This window comes from Podarcis liolepis, assembly GCF_965112155.1.
Source record: "Podarcis liolepis genome assembly, chromosome: 9".
NCBI classification, from domain to species: domain Eukaryota; kingdom Metazoa; phylum Chordata; class Lepidosauria; order Squamata; family Lacertidae; genus Podarcis; species Podarcis liolepis.
Window position 1 is genome coordinate 59,674,328 of NC_139564.1, and position 27,644 is coordinate 59,701,971.

Genomic DNA, 27,644 nt, shown 5'->3' on the forward strand with positions numbered 1-27,644 from the left:
CTCTCCTACAATGATAAAGAGAGTGTGTGCTTTCATTCCTCTTTTATTTACTACCCCTTTGAGAGCCAAAGTTTGTCTCGGGTGCCACTCTAAGATTAAAAGCAAAGTGGCACCAACAACTAAAGAAATACCGTATTTTTTGCTCTATAAGACTCACTTTTTCCCTCCTAAAAAGTAAGGGGAAATGTGTGTGCGTCTTATGGAGCGAATGCAGGCTGTGCAGCTATCCCAGAAGCCAGAACAGCAAGAGGGATTGCTGCTTTCACTGCGCAGTGATCCCTCTTGCTGTTCTGGCTTCTGAGATTCAGAATATTTTTTTTCTTGTTTTCTTCCTCCAAAAATTAGGTGCGTCTTGTGGTCTGGTGCGTCTTATAGAGCGAAAAATACGGTACATCAAGTTGTATGGTTGATAAGAGTGATAAGAGTTTGAGGAGCATGGCTATACATTCCGACTCTTGGACTCTGACTGTAATATGAGGGGCAGAAGTTTATGGAACAAGAGACCATCAGGGTCAAAACACTTTAAAATTAAGATGAAGCACTAATCACCATTTGCTAACCTTCTAGTCTCTTCAGTCCCCCTTTCCACCAATTCCTAGCTAGCTGCTTATACAATTGGTAAGGCTGCAAATCCTAAACACATTCATCTGGGAGTAAGTTCCAATGAACTTAACCAGGATTTGCTTCTGAATGGAAATGGATTACATAGCAGAAATGTCCTTTTAAAGAGTCTACCCTGACTAGAATCACTAATGGGCTTTATCTAACATTTTCTCTGCAGATATGAAATCATACAAACGCGTATATCTTATCTGCTAATTCCATGAGAGATACATCATTTTGCCACAGATAACAAGGTGGTAAATCTAACTTGTGCCATTTCTTGAATGAGTCATTAGGGAGTCGGGTGGCAATTCACCCAGTATATAAACCCAGCAAGTCATTACAGCATACATTCTGTGAAATTGTTTAACCATTGCTTGAATGTGAGAGTCCCACATTTGAAATTACCCATCTTGCATAAAAAAGGAACAAGACACATTAAATATAGGGTAGTAGAACTGAAGGAGGAAAGAATATACGAAAACATTGATTATATAGTTTTATTAGCGTGTGGAAGGAACAATAAAATGAAGCTTTGTTCTTGGTCAATAATCTGCTCTGTAATTCCTTTTGCTGCAAATACATTTTCATCTACATGAATGCACACAGAACATGGTAGGGTAGGGTGGTGGTAACCAATACAGTGCCCCCCAGTTGCCAATGTCCAAAAATGAGGGCACCATGTTGGCTTGTCCTGCAGTCAGGTCTCTACAGCTTATGTTCTGCTAAGCCTACAGGTTGTATCAACAATCCTACCTGTTTGTGCAGTCACAGGCAGGCAGCAAAATTTGAGGTTTATCAGGTTCTTGGCTAAACAGCTTGGTGGGTCACAAGTTGTGCAGACAGGTTGCAGTATGATGGTTTATATTCCTATCGAGTCGTATCATTAAGCGATCAGGACCTCCTTGCATAAGCATGGAGCTGCCCATTTGGCACCTGGTTGCATTTGCACATGATGGAGACTTTCTTGGTCTTCCATCACTACTCTTGGTCTACCATTGGTGCCTTCAGACACCAGTGAATCAGCCTGGTGCAACCTCTCGTTAGCCAGGGTAGCTTGGGTTGACCTTGTACAGTACTTGCTAAGTAACTTGAAGAACAATTGCATAAACCTTTTATGTATAAACTTGACAACTAATTAAAAATGAAATGGGGAGGAATGCCGTTGTGGCTTGAGCAGCTGATTAATAATGGAAATATATCAGGGATGGAATCTGAGGCAACGTATCTGAACTCTACAGGCCTCAATCCACAAGAAATCTAAAAATTTGGCCTAAACAATTTAGAGCGTTAAGTGTCCATGGCTGCTATTAGGATGAGGCCATCAAGGTGAAACTCTTATCCAAAGGCAAAGATGAACCACATGATACAGTGGTTCAAATCTATCTAAAACATCTACACACCAAGATTATATTCCCCAAGCCAGTTTCACAACTTTCAATTGTTCCTGACCAGCTCGATGTGGTCATCAAAACGCACTTCCAGCAACAAATGAACTATTTCCAAGTAACTGTTTTTCATTTTTGAATTTGTCTAATAAAAACAAGGCCCTAATACAATTACACACATTACAGAATCTCCTTAAGAAGGTGGGGGGGGCAGCCTTTCTCTGTGGTTCGTTTCAATCTCATTTACGTATTTTAAAGAAATATTTTGAGTTAATTTTTCATAAAAACTTATAAATTCCAGCTGAATTTTCATTGCAAACACATTTTCCAAACCATTTATTCGACATGAAAGAGCTTTTATACATGCAGTTTCTGGAGTTCTCTTGCTAAAAGGATCCCTTTGAATATTTGTTTTCTAAAACGAAAGGAAAGATTTCTAGGAAATAAAATCAACAAAATGCCAAGAGAGGAAAAATAGACTAATTTTTTATGATTAACTTTTCTATTTTGTATACAGATATGCTGCATTTTCTGATTAAAATTCCTGATCTGTTAATGCAATGTGAATTTATGTACTTGCTTTTTACACATCCCACGTCTTAACTTTTTAGAGTGTGTGCATTTTATAATTTTTGTTAGGCTTCTGTTTCCTTACTGTATATAACTGCATGTTTGTTTGTTTTTGCACATCCTGCATAATGTAGCACTAGACTCTATTGCTGTCAACACAAATGTTCTTTCAAATATTTTTCCAAAGGTGTTTTCTGGGAGTAACTGTACATTTTTGTATGTTTTGGAAAAAAAACCTGTAAAGCCCACAATACTGTGATTATTTTCATATGCTGATTCAACTGATCTAGTATAGGACAAAGGTCACCAGGAAGGTCTCCTGTACAAGCTCCTTTTACTCTTGCTGAGTTCTCATTCATTGCAACAGAGCAGTGGCATCTTTTCACTTTGAGGTGCAAAGTTCATTCTTGGCGACCTTAAAAGCTAAACTGCAAAACAAGAAAAAGCAGTGTGTTCCATAGCAGCATTTGTGAAATTTTCTTCTAAACCTTGCAACAGCTAAAACGGTGTTATCACCATCCTTTTGTTTAAACAAAGTTTTCAATGTTTAATATTTGTGCTAGATTTTTGCCTTTGGCATGCATACTGGACCCTTGTTTATAACAAAAGTCAGTGTGCAGGTGCTGTGATTTGGCCAAGACAACACTCCTGAGAAATGATCACACGTGCGGAAAACACACCTTTTCTGTCCAGCAATGATGGACTGGTGTCAGAAAACTCCCTGGTTGTGACCTTGTTCTTGCAGCCTTCATTCAAAACACTGCTTTGGGGGGGGGGCGTATTTTGTACATATTTTGCAAGCCACGCATCATGGCAAAAGAAACCCACAAGAATAATGGCTGTGTGACAGAGGAATCATGCTTTTCAATAAACTATGTCTATCATATTTGTCACCCCATAACTTACATTGTGTGAAGTACTTAACATTGTAGTATCTAGTGTCTGTAGATAAACAGGCTAAGCACCCATACCCAAGAAAATATGAATCTGCACAGAAAGGGCACTTTTTTAACAGCCTTAGGAGAACTGAAGTTAGTTCAACCAAGACAAAAACAAGCTATATTTCTTCACCACCTTTCATATGTTGCTTATTTGTCACCAAAGTGAATGCACATTTGCTTGCTCCCTAAACATTAATGGATCATGATCCTTGTTAAGCAGACAGTATTCACTCTTTGACGCCATTCTTCCCTATTGCTTGTTCTAAACCAACACGCAGTTGGGAGTGGCATTCAAAGTAATCTTCATGTGGCTAACTGGGTCTCCTTGTAATGACAGCCATTTGTAGTTTAGAATTGCTTATTTACAAAACAATCCTAAATTGCACCTTATATTAAAATGATGGCCTGTGTTCACCTATTTCTCTCATTTTTAGTATACACTTTTGCAGTGCACAGGGACGCGGGTGGCGCTGTGGTGTAAACCACTGAGTCTAGGGCTTGCCAATCATAAGGTCAGCCATTTGAATCCCTGCGACGGGGTGAGCTCCCGTTGTTCGGTCCCAGCTCCTGCCCACCTAGCAGTTCGAAAGCACATCAAGTGCAAGTAGATAAATAGGTACCGCTCCGGCGGGAAGGTAAACAGCATTTCGGTCCACTGCTCTGGTTCGCCAGAAGCGGCTTAGTCATGCTGGCCACACATAGCTGTCAACATTTCCCTTTTTTAAAGGGAAATTCCCTTATTCCAAATAGAATTCCCCTTAAAAAAAGGGAAAAGTTGACAGCTATGTGGCCACATGACCCGGAAGCTGTCTGCGAACAAACGTCGGCTCCCTCGGCCTATAGAGCAGAGTCGTCTGCGACTGGACCTAACGGTTAGGGGTACCTTTACCTTTTTGCAGTGTACACCTGGGATAATCCTCCCAGCAATCCTACAAGATAAGCCAGGTTGATAAATACTAACTTACTAACTTACTAACTTTCTCAAACCCATCCAGTGACCTTCATGACCACGGAAGGATATGGACCCAGGTCTCAACAGTACTGACCACTCATTGCAACATCACAGACTGATCAGGGGCATAGTCAGATTGCAGGTCTTTAAAATGGCCCAGGATTGCATCATTCTGATCCAAGAAGCTGCACAAGAGCCATCCTTCTTTATACCACGCTCTTCATTTACAATGGACTATTTGTTCATCCACATAGTTGTTCAGGTTCACATATATGGCTGTTCCTTTAACTATGAAGATTTTTCAGCCTCTCCTTTTAGAAGTGTCAATGTGCCTGGTGCCCTCTCTCACTCCCCTTCCCCAGTCCCAACTTTGATTTTTCACATATTTTGATTTTAGTATTTATGTATGTTAGAAAAAAAAAATCAATTCTGAAACACAGTACTCAGAGAAATTGTGGGGGTCTTTTGTTTTTTGCTGTAGTACAGAAACTACCATCCCCTTGTTCTTTTACTCAGTATTTTATTTTCCGGACATCCCTTTTAAATGCCGCAGGAATGAGCGGGGGATGGGGGAGAGATGCAAACAAAGTAGCATTATTTACGTTTTATCATTAAACCAGTTTTCATAGCTTCTGAAAATGTAATAAAATGTAAATTTCATTAGCTGATGTATTCCTAGTAACCAAATAAACATTTTTAAAAAACTTTTCCATTGTACAGCTTGAAATTTTATATGGATATTTCCAGCATGCATTATGAGGCTGTGTGTGTGTGTGTGTGTGTGTGTGTGTGCGCGCGCGTGTGTGTAAATAAAACCATGAATAATCTGTTCCCCATACCTTTTTAAAAAAAACTCATGAAAAAATGATATTACTACATCTCTTCTCAGGTCATGTTTTATCAGTCAATCATACAGACACTTTAAGCATTTGAAAAATACTCCTTTCCATACTGGCATTGAAGTACTTGTGTAGCAACACGTGGTAATAATGGATCTTCTCCATAACTCAGAAGCATTTTGTATCTAGGAAATGATATATTACTTATTCCAGCAATACTATAGCTATTCGCCAATTTGTGAGTCTTTTCTCTAATTCTCAACAAAATGGATACACAAATGAAAATCTTAAGAGAAGTGTGGCACTATCCATCTACCCAGATACCTTTGCAGCCAACCAAAAGACCAACTCACAGGTAAGTTAGGGTTTACAGAGACAACAAAACAAGTGCAATATCAAAAGCCATCATGATGGTGGCTCTTTGCAGACAGAAACCTTCAAGGCAAATTCCCATGGCCTTCACAAAAAAGCACTGACTTTCTTTGAACTAGTTCAGAATGGTGTAGGGTGCTTTGTAAGGTGAAAAGTCAAGTGCTTTGGAAGTTTTCTTTCAATAACTTTCTTTAGTGGGTTACATAGATACATATAGTTTATAGTGCAAACTCTTGGAGTCTATTGTTTGCAATCATAGGCTGACATCATGTACTCACTTAGTCTGCCAGCAATTATTCTGATAAGCATATATCAGCTAGATCACACCAATCAGGAGTAGTTGTGTAGGCTTAAACTGTACTGTTTCACAGCCCGACTTTAATATTTAAGATAAATCAATTTATTTCACACAGAAGCACATTACAAGCTACAGCTAGGTAGAATGCTTAAAATGGTCTGGTGATAGCCATGTTCAATCCACTACACTTAATTGTAGACACATTCTATTGTGTTTAACAGAGCTCAATCTGCAAAACAAAACCTCTTTTTATGCAGTTCCAAAATATAACAGCAAATTGTGTCTTTGAGTATAAAATAGTTTTCACAGCCCTAGTCTGCAATGTAGTTACATAAATCCCAAGAAAAGAAGAAAAGGAATGTTTGCATCAAGTTATTTCAGGTAACTGTTGGCTGCTTGTTAGTAACATGATAAGACAAAGTCCACCCTTTCTTCAGGATCTCCAACAAATGGCACTCAAAACTTCTCAGAAATGCAGCAGTCTATCAAAGTTATGTTCACCAGTTAGCCACAATGCGATTTTACATTTATTTTGGCCTAGCAGAGATCAAGAGTTGTTCTCTCGGTAAGATTATGAATAACATCTTTCCGTCTCTCACTTTAATGCGTCAACCTCAGCACTTCAGAAGCATTTCAGTTCCTTTCGTTTTGAAGAATACACATCTATTTTCTTATCACTGACACCTCTGATGGCGGAATCATTTCAGCTGCAGAACAACCTTCAAGAGGAATACAAAAGTTGGAAGCAGTAAGTCTGAGTAGCAACGTGTAACAACTATGTAGGTTCTCATGCTCAGACAACGGCTTACACAGCCTTTTAAAATGTTTGAATACATTTCAAACTTACACCCACACATTTTTTGCCTTTTTGTCTTCTCATCTAAAGGATAAAATAAGTCTCTAATGGCTTTCACACAACTAAGGGGTGGATTGGTAATCTCCTTCCACTTGAAAAATAGTAGGCTTTCACTTTCATAGCACTTTCTGCCAGAAGAGACATTTCCAAGGCAACAAACAAGGGCAGGAAGTCAGAACTGAAAGGGACTCCAAAGATCTTGCCACCCATAGTGAAGTATTTTGAATTAAAGACAGCTGAATAACCCCACTGCTAACACTAGCAAGCCTTCCCACTGCATTTGAATTAAGTTGTGGAGGGCCACAGGTTCCCCATCCTTGTCCTAAGACAAGTATCTTCTAACTGATATGACCTAAAGAAGTCTCTCCTAGCCCCAGATAAGGTTCCTATTACATAATGAGGGCTTTTCCCCAGCAAAGTTGTCCTATTGGCACAAGGACTTCAATCTGTGCAAGAGGATTTCCTTTTCCTCTCCCTGTGCCCCCCAATGTGGGTTCCTCCAGCCCTCCAGAGCAAATGGGGAGGGCAAGAGGCAGGCAGGAAGAGGAGAGGGAGAGGACATCCTGTTGCACAGGCAGACGTCCTTGCACCAACAGGACAACTTTGTTGGATACATCCCATAAAGTGTACTCTTTGCATACAAATAACTGTTGCTAGTTTTATCAGGGAAATCATTTGGGTAATTTCAGCTTTCTAAAATAATGGGATACACACCTTATTGGCTGCTTCCAGTGAACTTATTAGGTTCTGTAGCTCTTCCTTATTCATTTCTATGGAGTACGGCTTGAGGTTACCATTCTCTGTCAAATCCAGATCAAGGTTTAGAAGCGGCATTTGCAGCATGGATAGTTTATCACTAGAGAGGGCAAGCTATACAGGAGAATAATTAGGAAAAAAACAGCTTAGGCCAGTTATGATAGCACTTTTACAACACAGTGAGCGGATTCTGAAAGGCTGATAAAAAGTTTTTTATACTAACTATATAGTCATGAAGATGTACATTCAAGGTATCCTCCTATAACCGAGAAACCTGGACCAAAAAAAATTAATCAGAAACAACAACAGCAACCAAGATCTGAGCAGCTTTCTATATGGAGCAAATGCACAGGTTTCAAATCAGCTGGAGTGAAATTTCCTCTAGAAATAACCCAGTTAAAGGATGTGAATTTGACTTTTTAAAAACGACAATAAAACATAGAGGCCAAGAGTTCCCCCACTGATATTGGCAAGGGAAGAGAGCAACTACAACATGTCTTCTTCTAGGAGAATTCTAGCTGCCATCAGGTGAGCTGTCTCTAGGAATTGCTGTGTGATATGAGAGCCCTCAATGCAGACACGGTTATTAACCTCAGATTTGCAGAAAGGAATCTGCCCCCCGATCTACCAAGGCCAAAGCAGCCAGAACCCAAGTATCATAAATAGATCTGTTCCTCTGTTCTAGGGTGGGGAATACACTTGTGGAAGCCCACCCCTGCTATGGAAACTTTACTGAAATAAGATTGTAAGCCACCTTGTACAGTTTGAGAATGTCTTGCCTTGTTGTTGAAGAGCAGTATGGTATCCTAAATAAATACACTAATTCATATTTATACATATAGATTGTTGTGAAGCAGAACTGCCAAAAATATAGCAGGGGATAGGATGCCCAGTATAACCCACAAAACTCCACACATTATGGAATCAGCTGGGCTTGGATACTATGTCCTTAGCAAGGCAGTATAGAAACACTCAGGAAAGAAACCTTGGCCAGACAGAAGCTGTCCATGTGTAATACATTGCTTATCCCAACCTAGCAAGGAATAATCCATAATAAAGCAAGACTATCTATTCAGAAAACATTCTTACTCCATCAGAGTAATTATTTGGTTTCCAGGATTCACTGCGATTTGTACTAATACAGTACTCACTGGCAGTGCTAATACAACCTGTCAAACCATATATGCCTCTCCAGCCTGCTCAGTCGCTGTCATAAGCATACTTTCAAGAACAAAAAGCCAACAAATACTCCCATAGACTTCAAAGGGTCTCACTTTTAAGGAGGTATTTTTAGGGTTTGGATGCAAAAATGTTTGATGGGGTTTATAATCAACATATACACCTGAAGGTACAGAAGGTGGTCTGGCTGTAGGTATTGTTCACAAAGGCTGAAAATACGCACACATAATGAACTCAAATTAGCCAGAACTTCAGATTAACCAGATTTAAAAATTAAACCTTAGCCATAAAGAAAAGTTGCAAGCCCTTCAGAAATGAAGAGTCGTGTGTGGCTACAGATTAAAGGCTCACAATTTCTCAATTAGGTTCCTGCTAAAATGTTCACATTCAACAAATAACGCTTTTAAGAACTCCAATAAGACACAAAAAAAACACCTCTCTTTATATAATGGCTTCCAGAACAAATTTAAGCAAGAGGCAATTTATAACCACAGCAAAGCAAGCAGAAGCACATTAGAAGAGTAATCACTCTTCTGAGCAAACATTTTGCATGATGGCCAGATGTTCTGCAAACTACCAGCTGCATAATTCTCATTAACGTGACCAAACTACTATAATAGATTTAACACAGATCCTCTTATGCAGATCTTATAAACAACCTGAATGTTCTATATATAATCCAAGGGGAATTGTAGATTATATTGGCATGTTACATTGCTACAATGTATTATGCCATACAGTAAATATGCTGTAAAGCAGTCCAATTCAGGATAGTGAAGAAATGCTGTATTATATACATCGTTCATTTATTGCATAAGACAGGGGTCAGCAAGCTAAGGCCCATGGGCCACAAACGGCCCACGGGGTTTGTTTGACAGCCCCACGAGCCGCCCCCAGAGCCGCCCACTTGGCGAGTCCCCGCCCGCTGCACTAAACTGGCACGGCGCAGGAACTTGCTTCCGTGGCGCCGGAAATCGCGTCTGCGCAGACGACGGAAATTGCAGGCGTGCGCGATTCGGCCCAGGGAGGGATCTCCGCTGGAGTGAACCGGCCCAGGCGAGGTAAACCTTGCCAACCCCTGGCATAAGACATAATAGCCCACTATTCTACGGCTCGTCACAATCTTACGAGAAACAAACTCTCATTATTCTACCAACCGTTTAATAACAATTGTTTGGAACCTTAACTACATACTATACAGCAGGGATGGGGAACCCCAGGCTGCCTCCTCTCCCCTCAGTTGATCTGCCATAGTCTGTTTCAAAGTCTAGATAATAGTCAAAGACTATTTGTCTAGATAGTCAACATAGTACCCTCCAGATGCTGCTGGATTCCAACTCCCATAAGCCCCAGCCATTGTAGCCAATGCTCAGGGTTGATGGAAGTTGTTGTTCAGCAATATCTGGAGAGTCACAGTTTGGCTACCCTTGATCTAGAAGTCTTATGCAGCTAGGAATGAAACTGTTAGCCTAACCTTCAGCTGCCAGTCAAAATCCAGGAGGCGTGCCGAACAGATGCCGTTTGTTCTTTCAATCAGGGCATGCCTGATGTCATGTTTTCTGCCTTTCAAGCAAGTCACCACAGCTTTTTGAGAGTCAGAACTCAGCTCGTCCAATGGCTGAAGTGCCTACAAAACAAAACAAAATGGAAAGAAACACGTAAAACTAACAGGCTATACGATAGCAATTGGCATTGTTTGTACTTGTAAATACAAGAGTTATTTTTTAAAGACCACATCATTTCTGTGTCTGTTTTGTAGGCACAATCAAAACCACCAGAATGTCTATATTACGCCAGTTCTACTGTTACTATAAGTACAGACTAAAATATGGGCCTCAGTCTTGCAGCTGAGGACCACATGCAACTGGGTACCACCGATACGCAGGCAAGGGCTGCTCCTCTCCTACTGCTTTAATAACCAGCAACAAGCAGCTGGGCTCGCAAAATCCTTCATGTGCTCAGCTGTGAAATCCTAAACTGCCTCCCCTTTGTCAAAGCTATGGTGTAGGGATGTGCCTGAAAGAGAAAATGACTATATGGCAGACTGTAAGAAATGCAGGCTAGGAACAACATGGCATCCAGCAGTGCATGGCAAAACTCCAACCTGGGAGTGCAGGAGGCAAACACAAAGCTGCTTGGTTTGGCTGCAGGTGTCTGCACCTGCCCCCCTCTTTCCAGCTGTTTCATGGTCCCTGATCATCTGATTAGAAGTCCTCTAATCATGTAGCAGTGGAATGACTGTGGTTGTTGGCTGTACAATTATGGCAATACAGTCATACCTCATACAGTGGTACCTCGGGTTATGTACTTAATACGTTCCGGAGGTCCGTACTTAACCTGAAACTGTTCTTAACCTGAAGCACCACTTTAGCTAATGAGGCCTCCTACTGCTGCCGCACCACCGGAACCCAATTTCTGTTCTTATCCTGAAGCAAAGTTCTTAACCTGAAGCACTATTTCTGGGTTAGCGGAGTGTGTAACCTGAAGCGTATGTAACCTGAAGCTTATGTAACCCAAGGTACCACTGTATTACGTTTGCTTCAGGTTGCGCGTTTTCAGGTTGCATCCCGCAGCGACCCGGAAGTAACGGAATGAGTTACTTCCGGGTTTCGCCGCTCGGCAGATGCACAAAATGGCGAATTGCGACCCGTGCACGCGGAGACACGGGTTGCGTTCTGTTCAGGGTGCGAACGGCCCTCCAGAACGGATCCTGTTCGCAAACAGAGGTACCACTGTACACGCCTTGTTGGGGTGATTTCCCTCCCCCCACTTTCATTTTTGGGTTACTTAAAATATATACATACTATTATTTTTACTTCTGAAAACCTTGGGGGTCCCCCATGCTTGCTAGTACCTCCCTCTTGTTTCTCAGTGCCCCCATTTCGGCTTCGTCTATGTTGGCACTCACCAGCTGGGTTCGCTATCAGAGTAAGAAATGTTCTAGAGCATCAAATCAAAATCAGAAAAATTGTAACCATTTCAGGAATAAAAATCAAGTACAGGCAGCTCAACGAGTTTTACCAGCTGTAGGTTAATACATCTGAGAAGAAAAGTCTTTAACTGAACATTATTCCAAATTAAAGATTTAAGACATATTAAACTTCATTAGATTCTTTTCAAGAATTACAGAATACACTATCTGAAGTACTAATGTATAATCTATTTTAATTGAAAAGTGCAAATTGAACTTAACTCTGCTTAATTTTTAAGCAGATACCTGTTGCAGATACACAAAAGCTCTGCTTATAACTTTCTCATAACAGTTTATGTTATTACTTAAATTAGAATAGCAATACTGAGTCTTTATTTACAAAGTCACAAAACAAGTGCGGATACCTCTTCATCTGAGCGATCTTTGGCAACGGTACTTTTGAAATATGCTGAGGTTTGTTCTAGAACCTCCATCCATTCTGTCAAATTCCAAATAGTGTTATAGTCTTGATATCGAGGGTATGCGCGGCCACAAATCCCATCAATTACATTGTGAAAGAACTGGAAGAAATGAGTAAAAACAAAGCTTTAAGAGACAGCTGGTTCTACTGATGTTGCATTTTGTTGGTTTGTTTGATGTTGTATTTTCTGATGTTTGTAATTATAAGTAGCGAACAGGATCTTTGCACATCTACTTTGCTATGCAATCAACAGTTTGATCACTCCCAAATGATAGCCTTAGCAATATTAATTAAAATTAACAAAACGGTCCTGCAGGACTCCGGATATGCCTCTGTCCAGCAAGGGGTTCTGTTGAAATTACTGATTTAACAATCTGATCACCCACCCACCCCATATGGAGACGGTTCAGAATCATCTGTCCTCAGGGTTGGCCTGAGACATTTTGGCATCTGAGGAAAAAACACAAAATGGCATCCCCCTCCCCACCTGGGAAAAAGAGGTGAGTGAAGATCTACATCGGGAACAAGGAGGGACCATAAAGATCTGCTGTCCCTGTGGAAACTGCCGCCTGAGACAGTCACCTCATGGGTGAGGTGGGCCGGCCCTGCCTGTGAGATCACCTGCTGTTTCTGTGCCCATGTCTGTGTTATGAACACACTATCTTTGAGCCTTTTCAGGTGCATTAGTGAAGGACAAGGGGTGCCAACTTGAATAAAATATGGGGGGCAGGTAAGCCCCGACCACATAATTGATCACAGGACACAACACACACACACTACTTGAATGGAAACACCCAACAATCTTAAAAAACATTTTAATGGGTGGGGGGCGACCATTAGGAGCTGACTCCTATGGCGAAGGGCAAAAACACCAGGTCACGCTGTGGAGGCCATGCAGTCAGTTCAGGGCTCCACCAGAGAAGCCCGGATGGCAGCTTCTGCCTGCCATCAACCCTTCAGAAGCTGGAGCACTGCTGGCATGAAGTGAATGGAGCCTCCATGAACAGGAGCAGTGCTCCTCTGAAACCCGAGGGCCGTTGGGGTCATTCGGGAAAGGGGACGGCCCATCTTTTCCACGCCCTGCTTGTGAAACCGTCACACATATGCTGGAGGCAAAACTCTTGGCTTTCAGGCATGGCCAAACTTGGCCCTCCAGATGTTTTCGGACTACAACTCCCATCATCCCTAGCTACCAGGACCCGTGGTCAGGGATGATGGGAATTGTAGTCCCAAAACATCTGGCGAGCCAAGTTTGGGAATGGACCACAGTCGCTCCTTCAGAACCGCCCCGCGCCTCTTTGCCTCAGAGCAAACCCTCCAACGCAAAAGGGAGCGCGCCTTTTTTACCCAATCAGCGGCCAGCCTTCCTCCCTCCCTCCCCCCCCCCCCGCGTTCTCACCTTCAGCCTTTCCTCGGCCGGCAACTTTTCCGTCAGCTTCATCTTTCTGCCCCACCCATCCAAGCTGCGCACGCGCGGGGATCTCAACCCGCTTCCCCAGGCGAAAGCTGCGAACGCGGCAGGGCCACGTGACCGCGCGCTGGCCAGGCTTCGCCCTATCAGAGCACCCGAATAAAGCCGCTTCCGCCTTCGCGTCATCCTCCTCCTCCTCCTCCTGCACAAGGAGCCTGCGCAGCGGCTGAAGCCCCGCCCCATTCTTTCAACGAATCCCCCCCCTCCCAGCTTCAAAACCGTGGCTCTCGTTATATTTGAGTTGAAGTGCTAGTCCGGGCCAGGCACTTCCAGAGGGGAGGGCAGTTGGTTAGTGGTCCTACCCTAAGGCAGATCTTTATATCAAAGTGTTTATGTTTCAGCAGAACCAGCTGCAAACCCGGTCAAAAAACAGCTGGTATATAATAAAAGTACAATATAAATTAGCAAAATCACAATATACTAATCGATCACATTGGATGATGTGAGGAATTTCAACTAACCTTGTGACAAGAAATAGAAAAGCATCAATCAAGCCGCCCATGTCTCTCACCTAGGGTCTTTCGCCTGGAAGGACAGGTTATGCCCACACTCTCACCTGGGGCACAAACCGCATTTTCCTCTCACTGTAGCCAACCAGCTAGCAGACAAAATGCTCATTAACCCCACACTAGAATAAGCAGAGGCTGGTGAAAAAAGGGTGAGAAATCGTACAAACTTGACCTATAGCACCTACTGCTGTCTCCTCTGTAAGATCTACAACAGCGGGTTCTTCTCACCCTGGAGCGTGAAACAAGTTTCATTCATTCATATGTATATACATGCGTGGCATATGTTTTGTGCCAGATGGTTATAAGTAGTCTATAAAGTTTGTAGGTATATACGTATTGGGAGAGGGGGATCTTCATAGTACATCCAAAGAAAATGGTTGAGGATTCTAAAGTGCATTAATGATATTAGAAGTGGAACTAGCACGGTAGTCACTTTCATTCTAAAATCATAAATAAGAGTGTGACCTTCTGCTTTTTGCATCAGAGACTACTGATTTGGGAGACTGACTATCTGAAGGACTATCTGTACCAATATGAGCCTGCCTGTGCATTAAGATTGATGTCTGAAGGCCAATGGGTATTGGGAGCATGGCTTTTTGGGGTGGTAGTTCTGAATTTATGGAATTTGTTCTCCCTGGAAATCCATCTGGCTCTGCTCCATCATTATGAGTTGTTGTTTTTAAAGAAACATACTGTATTTTTCCATGTACTGTATAAGATACCCCCTATCTTGGGGGACTCATATTTAAGAAAATGTGGGGGCCCCATGTATAAGACACCCCCTAATTTTTTGCATTATTTTGTAGTAAAAAAAACCCTAGTCTTATACACAGAAAAATGTGGTATTTTAATTTTCACCTCCATTTTTCATAATTGCACATTGGTTTAACTTCTACTGTTAATTTTAAGGGGTTGTGAGTTTTCAGATAAATGATTTCATGTTGTGATTGATTCTGGAGTTCTACACCACAGTGTGAAGATTGTTATGCCCCGAGAGTTGATTAAGAAATATTTTAATAAATATTGATATCCAGATATTAATCTGGCATTCTAGCCAAAGACTGCCTTGTCATGATACAAGGTGAGGCAGTTACCTCAGCAGGTTTGGGATACCACTGAAAGCAATAGTGTGGGAGATTGTGTCTTGGGAATCAGATTGAATTGATAATCTGCCCAGAAGAATCCCACTTATTTGCCAATTACTCTATGTTAACTAGTGACAGAGGTTGTTGTTCTGAGGTTGTTTTTTTTGTCTCAGGCAACAAAATGACTTGGGTCAATCCTGATTTTAGTGATTCCCAATGTGCAGTGCCTGTCTGCCAGGCACCAGCAGAAAAGTCTGGAGAAGATAATTTAGGGGGGGCGTTCAGGACTGTTAGTCACATAGAATAAAATGCGGAGATCCCATTTCTGTCACAGTGCTGTTAAATAAAGTGGGGGGGGGGGGACGGGACTAATGGGAACTCCTGGATATTCAAATACAAACAAATACAGTGGTACCTTGGGTTAAGTACTTAATTCGTTCCGGAGGTCCGTTCTTAACCTGAAACGGTTTTTAACCTGAAGCACCACTTTAGCTAATGGGGCTTCCTGCTGCCGCCGCTGCACAATTTCTGTTCTCATCCTGAAGCAAAGTTCTTAACCCGAGGTAATATTTCTGGGTTAGCGGAGTCTGTAACCTGAAGCGTATTTAACCTGAAGCGTATGTAACCCGAGGTACCACTGTATTGTAAGGCACTGATCCTAAACAAGGCACTGATCCTAGGAAGGCACTGATCCTAAACAAGAGTTACTAGGATCTCAGCGGGACTTAGAACTAATGAAGACAGGAGGAGTAAAAAGGGGGAAATTAGACAGAAGTTAGCAGCTGCAAAAAGAAATATGTGAAAGAGAAAAGTAAACACAACGACACAGAAGTTGCCACGGAAGCCAACGCCGCATTGCTCTAAACGGGTCCTCGTGGTGCAGAAATAAAACTGCTGGCACATTTGCAAAGCAGGGTCGGGTATAGTTTTGGGGGACCTCGGGCTGAGATTCCTGCTTTGGGGGGGGGGTTGTGGACTAGATGACCCTATGGGTTCCCTTCCACCTCTGCAGATCTGTGATTTCTGTGCTAAAGTTGGGAGAAGAGAAACGCTTGAAGGAGGCGTCAGAAAGGGCGGAGGCCGGGTCCTTGCAAAGATTGGCTTTTGTGGAGGCGATTCGCTGTCCCAGCCTTCCCCCCCCCCCCACCTCGGTTGGTTCTTCCTACTGCAGCCGGCGAAGTGGGCGGGGAGGGGATCGGCTCCCAGCTGCAGGCGTCTGGCTGCGAGCTTAGGTTTCGGACCATAGTGGGAACAGCGGCGGCAGAGGGAGATCCTTCGAGTGCGCGGGGAGAATCGAGGCCGTTTTTGTGATGCGCCCAGGGGGAGAGGTAGTAAGAGGCATCTTCTCGTGCGAATTCATTCTCTCTCGTCTTCCCCTTCCTTTTGGTGCGTTGCTGATTCCCTTTCTATCCAGAGCGTTTTACCACCCATCCCGCTCTGTCGGAATCCCCTTGACATAGTCGGAAAGTTCTATTCTCCTGGCTTTGCTTTATTAAATCGGGATTTTACTGTACTTGTTATTCATCTAGGAAAACGAACGTAAGTATTCCTCAGACGCCCCTCTCCAACGCTGCAAGTCTTGTGCATCTTTATTATAATATACTGTATACACCTTTCACCCTAACGTCCCAGGGGCAGGCACGTTATAAAATTACAGTACCTGGTACAGGAAGCCGCACTGAACTTTTAGGATTTACTTCTGAGTAGGCAGAAGTAACCTAAGGAAGGTTTTATCACAGCCTAATGAGGTAAACCTGTGCATCGCTCAGAATGATTGATTCTGTTTTGTCTTTCAGTTTTGTATCTTTGAAATAGACCAGGACAGGTATAGGTGTGTATTTGCAAATTAGGTTGGTGTCCTATTTGTTGAACTTTATGGGAAGTTAGAACAGATTTGGGGAAAGTAGAATAAAGCCTCATGTGATCTTTGTAATTATGGACGCAGGGCAGAGCTGTGTGGAGTTTGTAAGCTGCAGTTCAACGTTTGCATTTCATTAGGATGGGCAATCTTTTTGGCGAATGTGTGGTAAGTCAAATCTAAAGTATAAGCACAAGTGTCCCATACTACATGCCTTGTGTGGCTTTGCCTGTCCAATCTGAGCTGCAGAATAGGTAGCAGCACAGTTTAGGAATGAAAGGCAGGAGAGTTGATTGACTCTTATCCTGTGGGCAGGCCTGCAGGCTTTCCTGCACTTGTCCAGGTGTGCCGCAAATCCCCACTGCCTATTTGCCACAGGTTCTCCATCCGGTTATTGGGGCTTTAACATTTGCATTCAGTATTAAGGGTTCTGTCTTTGGAAAAGTTCAGCCTGTGGCCTCATGGCACAAGCAAGCTGGATTTTCTTGTTTTGCCCCTATTGAACATAGTGAAGTAAAGAGAGGGAATTAAATTTTTAGACAGAATTCTGAACATTTATATAGTACTTCCATACATTTAAAGAGCTTCCCATGCATTATCTTGTTGCAGTCCCTTAGAACTAGCAGTTAGTGCTATTGGTCCCCATATTGCATGGGTGGAGGAGATAAAGAATGAGAAAGAGTGTGTGGCTTGCTTTTAGACCAGCAGGTGAATTCATTGCAGAGGCAAAATTTGAACCAAGGAATTCCTGACTTGTAGATCATTCTCTGCTGTGAACACACCATATGATTGCCCCCCAAAGAATCCTGGGAACTGTAGTTTGTTAAGGTTGCTGCAAATTGTAGCTTTGTGAGCGATAAACTACAGTTCCCAGGATTCTTTGGGGGAAGTCAGGTGCTTTAAACGTATTGAGTGTGTATTGAGCCTAGTGATCTTACAATTTTTGTTTGGATTTTTTTGGTAACGGATTGGCTTTGATGTTAATTTGTACTTTTAATAAAGATGGTTATATATATATATATAATATATATATTATTAATTGCCCTGTGTTTTGGATTGTAAATTCCCTTGAGTTACTTTGATGATTAGGCAGGGGACTATAAAATATTTATTTTGTAAAAAAAAAAAAAAGAGTACCCAGGAGGCCATTTAGAGTTTCCTAGCTACAAACTAGAGAGTTCCTTTGTGCCTTTGAATCTCCTTGGAGATGAGGCAGTTTTGGCTTCTCCCACCTGTTTTTCATGTGGGCACTTTCCATCTACTTCCCTCTCCTACCTGTTTCATTGTAGCCTAGAGACCTGTTTGCTTCAGCAACCTTAACTAGAACACAATAGCAAAATGGCAGCAATCAGCATTGTATGTGAGTATTTTGCCTGTGGGATTCTTGTAGCAAAAATAACAATAAAACCAGATGCTTAACTCAATAAGCTGAGTGTCAGTAAAGCATGTAGGATCATGCCCTGTTCTAATGCTGAGTGAATAATTATGCGTCAGACCATGCAGCCCTGCACAATATAATTAGGCTTCCCATTTTCTGAGTTGATTTTGTCAGATCATGTGAAAAGGGTTTTGATTTTGTTGTATCTTCCCCACTCCCAGCCCCAATGAAAGATTCATAATCAGATTAACACATGGCTGATGACAGCATAGAGACCTGAAGTGCCATGTTTGTGCCATGGCTTGTTTAAAGTGGAAGGGTTAATAAGCCTCGCTATGACATTGAGTTAGGCCTGCATTTCTACTTGGTATACTGGCCTGATTTTCACAAAATACTAAACCATGATTTGGTGCTTAAACCACCAGCCCTCTGGTTAACAGCCAGGCACACAGATCCATTGTGCCATAAGAAGCACCCCCTGAATGAAGTATCCCCTGTCTTCTTCCTGTGCAGTTGGTTTGTAGGAGGTAATGTCATTGATCATATTTTTCCCTTTCTTAAAACACTTTGGGTTCAGTGTTTTGCTTTTAAAGTCTCAGGTCACTCACTATACTGTAGTCCTATTGAAATAAACAGGTGTTAACTATGCTTACATAGCGATTTATCTGCTAAGGTCTAATTAATTATGTACCTCATAACCTTCAAACATAAGACTGGAGGGGGTTTTTGTTTTGTTTTACTATATATTATATGTTTGTGTTCTTTTTTCCCCTTTTTAAAAAAACTAATATTGATTTTTTTCATTAACAACAGTCCAATATAAGCCACATTAATACAGTACCAAATCTTAATACAATCAAAAGAGCCAAGTATCCAATTCCAAATTAAACATTTTGGGTGACTTCCCATTTTCTGTTTCTCGGGAGATGATGATGTTACTTCGTCCTGTTCCAATCCTCTTATTTAATCCAAATAAAACAGTTCTGATCTTAATCCTTTATTTTAACAGCCACTGATGTGATGAATTTCATCCATATTTAACTATGCAAGAGGAGTTTATATCTTGTAACTTTCTGTGTGAAATGTGTTTTTTTTTTAACATTTGCCCTTCCCTTCATGCTGTAATCTATCATTTGCATCATTCCCCCCCCCCCCCACTTCAAGGATTCAGTTCTTGTTGCACCACAGCCTCACACCATCTTTTCCAAACTGAAAGAGATCTGGTGTCTGTCCATAGCTCCAGGCAGACTTTCAGCATTTTCTTCTTTGATTTCTTTCCCATCTGTTAATAAACTGTACCCAGTACAGTGGTACCTCGGGTTACATACGCTTCAGGTTACAGACTCTGCTAACCCAGAAATAGTGCTTCAGGCTAAGAACTTTGCTTCAGGATGAGAACAACAATCGTGCAGCAGTGGCACAGCGGCAGCAGCAGGCCCTATTAGCTAAAGTGGTGCTTCAGGTTAAGAACAGTTTCAGGTTAAGTACGGACCTCCGGAACGAATTAAGTACTTAACCCGAGGTACCACTGTACATCTCACTGTCATGAGGAAGACTGTGACCAGGTGACCTGTTTGCCTATGGTGTTAATAGACAAGGCTGTTGATCTCCCTTATTAGACTGGACTTCAAATAGAAAAATCATTCAAATAGAGGACAGTCCTCTGGCAGCTGTCTTCTATAAGGTGGGACGCATATCCCTTCCCCACATATTCCACCAATTTAATCATTTTCACAGTGATCCCCGCAGTACACATGCTCCTCTGTTTTCCTCAGAAAATCAGCTTGCTCGTCTTGGTTGTCTGTGTAAGGAGACTAGGCCTCTGTCCTCCTTGATACATTTTAGTATTAAACTAAGGCTGTGGAAGGGGGTCTTGGAGTCGGAGATTCAGCGTGAGGCTGATTGAGGATCTTGGGAGTCTGAAGTTAACGCTTCTGGGGAAAGAGGAAACGTTCTGAATCTGACTTCCTACAGACTTCAGGTTCCATAGGGTCGGTGGTCTGAGCCTAGTAACAATTATTTTTAGGGTCCAGAAGGGAAGGACCAGCAGTTGTACACATGTGTGTGTGTGGCTGAGAGGAGCAGTCAAGTGTGGGAGCAATGGAATTCTGGAGCAGCCATCTTGTGGGTCACATGACTCTCTTTCCAGCTCTTCTAGAATTTGAGAACAGTGGGAGTTAGTTTATAGTTCTGAAGAGGAAGTAACTGAGCTTAAGGAAGGCGGTTGCAGCTCAGGGGCGGCCCAAGTTTCTGTGCCAAAGGAAATCCTGCCAATATCTTCCAATGGTTGAGAGCCACAAGGCACAGCCTCGCTGCTGTTTCTCCTTCTGCAACGATCCCCATACAGTACCTTCCCTAGTTATATCTTCTCTGTCGACGGACCTGGCTGTCAACACTGCTTCCTTATTCCCCCTATGATTCTCACCCCCTTCCTTTGCCAGGGCCTTGCTTCCCCCTCTCCCTTTCCTCAACTTCAGCCAGGCATAATACTATTCCTTTCCCTCTGCTTTCCAGCGATTACTGCTTCCTCCTGAGCCTTAAGCCCCACCCCATGCTCCCGGGATCCATTTGGCCACTGTGTGGCTAGGGAAAGGGATGAGAGAAGGAGAAAAGGCACTCTAATTCTCTCACACATTTTTTGACTTACCCTTATAGATCAGCTTCTTCCCCTTCATCTTTCTAAACCTGTCAGGAGCCGCACCTGAACTGCACGGCAGCCATATATGATTTGTGAGAAACGGTTTGACCGCCTGGGCCGCAGTCCCGTAATCCAGTATTTTTCCGTTTAAGAATTATGTTTAGAAAGCCTGCTGTGCTGCTCCTTTTGCAAATCCCTTCAGCGGCGATGGCTAAAGAGTCGCTAAATGTTGTTGCATGAAAAATAATGTTACTTTGCTTTGGAGCTGTGTGGATCCAGAATAGGTAAGGTGCTATTTTGCTTAAACCACTTGGTTTGTTGTAGCGGTTGCTAGGCTGGAGAAATCATTATGGGTCTGGTCTCCTAAAATGTGGCACCAAGCATTTGAAAGGCGTTCAGCCTTACTAAGCAAGTGGCACTGTTCCCCATAAGTAAGGGGAGCGTGGATGTAGCCGGGGGGGGGGGGCAGGGAGGGGCAGCTGCCCCCCAGGAAATAAAAATCAATAAAAATACATAGTGAACTGAGGTTCTTCCCCCCCCCCCAACAAAAATCCTGGCTACGCCCATGATGGGGAGACCATTTGTCTCCCAGCAAATGCTACCTTTGGTATCTTTGACATTGTCTCTTTGGGATAGCTTTGGGTGTTGTCCCAAATGTGGTGGGATGTGGGATGTCTTGTGAAGGTCTTGAGGCCCCTTGGTAGCTCTAGCTACGTACTGAGTTTTGTGAGAAGGCTTTTGAGAGGGGGGGAATGTCCCAGTTCAGTGGTACAACATCTGCTGAGCATCTGCTATTCTGATCCCTTGCATCACTGTAGGGCAGGGGTCAGCAACATTTTTCAGCCATGGGCCGGTCCACTATCCCTCGGACCTTGTGGGGGGCTGGACTATATTTTGAAAAAAATATGAAATAATTCCTATGCCCCACAAATAACCCAGAGATGCATTTTAATTAAAAGGACACATTCTCCTCATGTAAAAACACGCTGATTCCCGGCCAGATTGAGAAGGCGATTGGGCCGCATCCGGCCCCCGGGCCTTAGGTTGCCTACCTCTGGTGTAGGGCAAGGAAATATTTCCTATCTGAAGCTCTGGACGGCTGCTGCCAATCAGTGCAGACAGTACTGAGCTAGGAGGAGTAATGATCTGGTTCAGTATAAGGCAGTTTCCAACTCTACTACTTGGGTCATTGCAAATATCGAGACAGCAAAGAGGGCCAAGAGTCTTCAGAGAGTGGTCATGGGGATTATCAGTTTGTTTTTGTTCTTATTTTTATTATGTATTTTGTTTTTTATATTGTCATTTTGTGTTGCAAACCGCCCCAAGATCTTTGGGTATAGGGAGGTATGCAGATTTAATAAATAATAAAACAATACTAAATAAAACTTTATGTTGGCCCTTACCGTGTTATTAGCTGGCCGAAAGGGCCTTGCTATTTTCAGGTGTGCTTCTCGTTTTTTAGTCAGCAGTGGCTCTGTGCACTGAGCAGTTTCATTTCTGGCAGAAATGTAGCAGTGGGTGGCTTTCCTCTTTGTTGCGTCTCCTTGAGCTGCACCTGATTTTCTACCTGTTGCTGAGCTGTTGAATGCTCAGAGCTGCCCTCAGGGGCCGGGGAGGCAGCACCCTTATATATACTTCTCCATGGTGAGGTTTGTTATCTGGCGCCAGTCCTCCTCGTGCAGAAAGATTGCGTAAGCTGCTTATCGACTTTCTCTGCACACTGAAGAGCAATTCGGCAGCGTTCATTGTGGCAGAAACAACTATACAGTGGTACCCCGCAAGACGAACGCCTCGGAAGATGAAAAACTCGCTAGACGAAGGAGTTTTGGTTTTCTTAGCCGCTTCGCAAGATGCATTTCCCTATGGGCTTGCTTCGTAAAACGAAGCTTGCCCCGCAAGCTCCAGGGATAGCGGGGAAGCGCAGCGCGTCTTCCCCGCTGTCCCTGGACCTCTTTTGAAGCAAGGGGCAGCGGGGAGAAGATCGCTTCTCCCCGTTGCCAGCCCTGCAATCTCCGGGGACAGAGGGGAAGGCGCGCGCACCTTCCCCTCTCTCCCCGGACCCCTTTTGAACCAAGGGGCGGCAACGGGGAGAAGCGATTCTCCCCCTGCCCCTTCCCTTGCTTTAAAACAGGTCCGGGGACAGAGGGGAAGACGCGCGGCGCTTCCCCTCTGTCCCCGGACGGTCTCCATAGGAACGCATTGATTGATTTTCAGTGCATTCCTATGGGAAACCGTGCTTCGCAAGACGAAAAACTCGCAAGAAGAAAAAACTTGCGGAACGAATTAATTTTGTCTTGCGAGGCACCACTGTATTTGGGTCAGGTTAGGGAATGCAGCCCACCAACAATTTGACTTTCTAGTTCCTGTATGTATTTCCTGAGAAAGTTCTCCACACTTAGGACTAAGGGTTACGAAACGGAATCTGCCTTGGTTTAGCACCACTGATTTCAGGACATTGCAGGAGAGATTTGATGAGTCAAATATTTTGGGTACATAAACAGAAGGGACAAATGTACTGATGTGGTATCTCTGGGTGTCCGCTCAGCTAGAGGGCTCTGAAGTTCCCTTACTAAATGCACACGATAGACTGCAGAGTGGTCTAGAATGAACATATAAGGAATCTGAAGGAAAACCCCAAAGGAATATTTTGGCAAATCCATATTGCTGAGGTTACACCTACACGGCACTTTTTGAAAGGCACTGAGCTTCGCACTTTACTTGTTAAACAAGTTTTGTTTGCTAAGTAGCCTTAAAGATAAGCAGAGCTGTGGTAAAGAAGTACTATAGATGCTTTGGGTATACCTACTTGAAGACTCGCACCCTTATATTGAAAAGGTACACTAATTAGAATTTGGACTTCGAGCACTCAGGATGTGGGAGGGAGGGAGAGGCAGACTTTCATTATTTTACTTCCCATTATAAATACTAGTCACTCCTTCAAGTGCAAAAGGAGTGACTAGTATTTGAAATTCTGAGGTACTGATTAGGACACCTAAAGGCTTTAAAAAATTACCGTAATAATAAAATATAAGAGCCCCTTGAAACAGGCATTGGCCATTATGTCTCTGTTTTTAAGTATATTATAGTTGATTGTTAATAGGTTATATCTCTTTATTATTGTCCTTTGAGAGACTATGAAGTGATTGGGAAGAGTTTGGTATTATCTTCCATTTTAAGTGGGATCAGTTCTCACTGCCTGTGCTATGTTGCATTTGGTTTTTCCTTGCTATTCTTATGGTTCTGTGCATGTGTTGAGTAATGGATCTCCACTGTCGGGGGGGGGGGAATTATTTAACCACAATCACATTAATTCCCTGGAATTAATGCAGACCATTGCAGGGAATTTAGCCCTGAGAATTGGCCTTGAGCTGTATGGGACTGATCTCTGTTTCAAATTTTAAACTCACTGTCACAATATGTAATAACATGACTAAGTTAGACAAAACAACACTTTTAAAACATGATAAGTTGCTCTCATACGGGTTAAGCATGTACAGTATTAAGGTGGATAAATAAGTATTTACTAGACTGTAATTTTATGCATGCTAATTGCCAGAGTCACACCATGTTTACTGTACTTAGAAAGTTCAGTTGATTTTATTCTACCTTCATAGCTTTGTCTCAGGTTATAATGACAATTAAGATCAGATAGTATGCTACAGTGGTACCTCGCAAGACGAATGCCTCGCAAGACGAAAAACTCGCAAGACGAAAGAGTTTTTGGTTTTTTGAGTTGCATCGCAAGACGAATTTCCCAATGGGCTTGCTTCGCAAGATGAAAACGTCTTGCAAGTTTGTTTCCTTTTTCTTAAAACAGTTGTGACTTGACTTCGAGGAACAACTCGTGCTTTGCAAGACGAAAAATTCGCAAGGCGAAAAAACTCGCAGAACGAATTAATTTCGTCTTGCGAGGCACCACTGTACTTTATTTCTTTTAGGGTGATATCCATCATTAGTCCTGTTCAGAGTAAAAGGTAAAGGGTAAAGGGACCACTAACAATTAAGTTCAGTTGCGAACGACTCTGGGATTGTGGCACTCATCTTGCTTTACAGGCCGAGGGAGCCGGCGTTTGTCCGCTTCCACAGACAGTTTTTCCGGGTCATGTGGCCAGCATGACTAGGCCGCTTCTGGCGAAACCAGAGCAGCACACAGAAACACTGTTTACCTTCCTGCCGGAGTGGTACCTATTTATCTACTTGCACTGGTGTGCTTTTGAACTGCTAGGTTGGCAGGAGCTGGGACCAAACAACGGGAGCTCACCCCGTCACAGGGATTCGAATCACTGACCTTTCGATTGGCAAGCCCAAGTGGCACAGTGGTTTAACCCACAGCGCCACCCGCGTCCCTCCGTTCAGAGTACACCCATCTAAATAAATGGAAATCACTACTACTATGTGTAGGACTAATCTTGGATATCACCATTAAAATAATTCAATTCTGCTCAGTGTATGTTGGTTTAATTTTTAACCTTTAATGGTTTAACCTTTAAAATGTTTAATGGTTTAACCTTTAAAATGCATTAACAAGGTTTATATAAAGACATAATTTGTGTTCATATGGATTGCCGTGACTATGAAAGATGCAGAGATAAACTCTAATTGATGCTGATTAGTATCTGGAATGGTAGGTAGCTCTGGGGCTTGTTAAGACAAGACCTGGGTCAGGTTATCCACAGATGTTTATACAGGTTCCAACATCTCTGTAATGTTTCACAGTATCAGAAGCACTTTTCTATTTAAACCTTGCTTGTGTGTTCAGTTTGGTGATGATAATTCATGAACTCTTCTGTAGACAATGGATTCTATGGTTTTCCTGAATAACGGAATCTAACAAGTTGGTAGGGCTTTTTAAGGGTGAAAACTTGTTTAAGAAGGGATGAATTTCGGATATTTGTGTACTACCTTTCTGTTTGTAATTAACAGTTGATTTCGATCTCCCCCAGTAATGTAACATTTTTTTATCTCGACCCTCCCTTCCTACACACCCTCTATTTACCCTTCCCTTCATTCATCCTTGCCATCTCTTTTTCTCCCCCTTTGCAAAATGAGCATAAGTTATGCCTCAAGTATTTATATGCCATTTAATATTTCTAAGAAAAGAAAAAGTTACAGAATGGCTCCACTTTCATCCATTGCACATTTAAAATATACAGTGGTGCCCCGCAAGACGAATGCCTCGCAAGACGGAAAACCCGCTAGACGAAAGGGTTTTCCGTTTTTGAGCTGCTTCGCAAGACAAATTTCCCTATGGGCTTGCTTCGCAAGACGAAAACGTCTTGCAAGTGTTGCGATTATTTTTCGCTTCCCCCCCTTTTTCTAAGCCGCTAAGCTGCTAATAGCCTTTTAGCCGCTAAGCTGCTAAGCCTTTAATAGCTTCTAAGCCACTAATAGCGCTAATCCGCTAATAGGGTTGCTTCGCAAGACGAAAAAACCGCTAGACGAAGAGACTCGCGGAACGGATTAATTTCGTCTTGCGAGGCACCACTGTAAACGTATAGGTCATAGTAGCATCCTAAGCTTCACAAATAAGGTAATGCTAATATAGAACCAAACATCTACCTGCACCACTCAAATTGGTAAATACAGTGGTAGTTGGTAACTGGAAAGACTGACAGCCAAATCTAGAATAGAGCCCAGGAAGTGAAAGGGTAAGTCATCTCCCACCCTCCTTGCTGTTGCAGGCATACTCGTAGTTGCAAAGAGCTCAGTTGCATTGTCATTCCTGAGATGTTGGAATAGGCTGAACAAAACGTGGCTGTAGCAAAGGCTGTTGGTTTCTGGCAGTTTGCCCCGTCTTCCCTGAATGAGATTAGTTCCTTGAAAGGTTCTTATTTGGCCCTAGGAAGTTATAGGTAACTAATGAGCTATCTGGAAAACTAGTTCATGGGCTGCAGATAGACTGCATTGGTAGTTGTTTCAAACCAGTTGCATACTTCCTCAGAGGCCCTTGTCCACATGTCCTGCTTTCAGAAGTTAGGTGGGCAGCTGCTGGAGAAAGGGCCTTCTCTGTGGTGGCACCCATGCTATGAAACTTTACTCCCAGCCGTGTTCACCTGGTGCCTTCACCTCTCTATCTTTTAGGCATCAGACAACGTCTGCCCTGTTCTTACAGTGGCAATTGGGATACTAAAAAGCAGTGTTAGAAACTCAGATATATGTTAGATGCCAAATGGCTCCTTGAACCAGGGTTATAGTCGCCAAAACAGAATGCTTAGTTGCCACTAAGGATGGCTACACAGTTGTATTTTTGAATACGACGTTTTGGTTCCTGAAATTCATTCTGATTGTGCAGATAAAATATAATGGATAGAATTGTACAGGATCTGTTGCTAGCGTGTGAAAATAGCCAATAATATCCAAGGATCCCCAGGCATGCACCTCCAGATGATGGAGACATCAGGTGCTATCCTGGCACCCAGGATTCTTCACTTGGTTGCAAGTGGCTGATAGGCAGGTGCAAGATGCACCTGGCGAATTTCAAATGCTGCTAAAAAGAATGGCAAAAATACCCACCAGAAACAATGGGAGCTCCCTGAAGGACCACAAGAAATAATGGGAA

At 42.8% G+C, this 27,644-nt stretch overlaps 2 protein-coding genes across 29 annotated transcripts in view; one reads left to right on the top strand and one right to left on the bottom strand.

Annotated features, from left to right (window-relative positions):
- Window positions 1-5,334: 5,334 nt before the first annotated feature.
- Window positions 5,335-13,697, bottom strand: COMMD8 (COMM domain containing 8). Of its 2 annotated transcripts, none has more exons than XM_083460182.1 (5): window positions 13,546-13,697; window positions 12,091-12,246; window positions 10,229-10,381; window positions 7,534-7,689; window positions 5,335-6,682 (listed from the first exon to the last, which is right to left on the bottom strand). In XM_083460182.1, the coding sequence occupies exons 1-5, from the start codon at window positions 13,585-13,587 to the stop codon at window positions 6,662-6,664; spliced, it is 528 nt and encodes a 175-aa protein (XP_083316308.1). In that variant the 5' UTR covers window positions 13,588-13,697; the 3' UTR covers window positions 5,335-6,661. The 2 variants fall into 2 exon arrangements, with proteins under 2 accessions (XP_083316308.1, XP_083316309.1); XM_083460183.1 differs by lacking the exon at window positions 13,546-13,697 and adding an exon at window positions 12,768-12,852.
- Window positions 13,698-16,384: 2,687 nt separating this feature from the next.
- The window catches only part of ATP10D (ATPase phospholipid transporting 10D (putative)), a 68,280-nt gene continuing 57,020 nt past the window's right edge, over window positions 16,385-27,644 (top strand). For 6 of the 27 annotated variants that reach the window (XM_083459773.1, XM_083459752.1, XM_083459750.1 and 3 more), the window contains exon 1: window positions 16,421-16,750. Coding sequence is in view for 8 of the 27 variants with exons in the window: in XM_083459772.1 (XP_083315898.1) it covers window positions 16,522-16,597 (76 nt within the window). In the remaining 19 variants the exon portion in view is untranslated. Of the gene's footprint in view, window positions 16,751-20,584; window positions 21,370-27,644 lie in introns of those variants that run through there. The other 21 variants (XM_083459769.1, XM_083459770.1, XM_083459768.1 and 18 more) reach the window with 10 other exon arrangements.

Coding starts and splice junctions, on each gene's coding strand:
- COMMD8 (XM_083460183.1), bottom strand. CDS start 12,830: ATGCACCTGAAAAGGCTCAAAGATAGTGTGTTCATAACACAGACATGG. Junction 12,247..12,767: donor CATGGGCACAGAAACAGCAG/GTGATCTCACAG, acceptor CATTTCTTCCAG/TTCTTTCACAATGTAATTGA. Junction 7,690..10,228: donor ATTTTGACTGGCAGCTGAAG/GTTAGGCTAACA, acceptor TCTCCTGTATAG/CTTGCCCTCTCTAGTGATAA.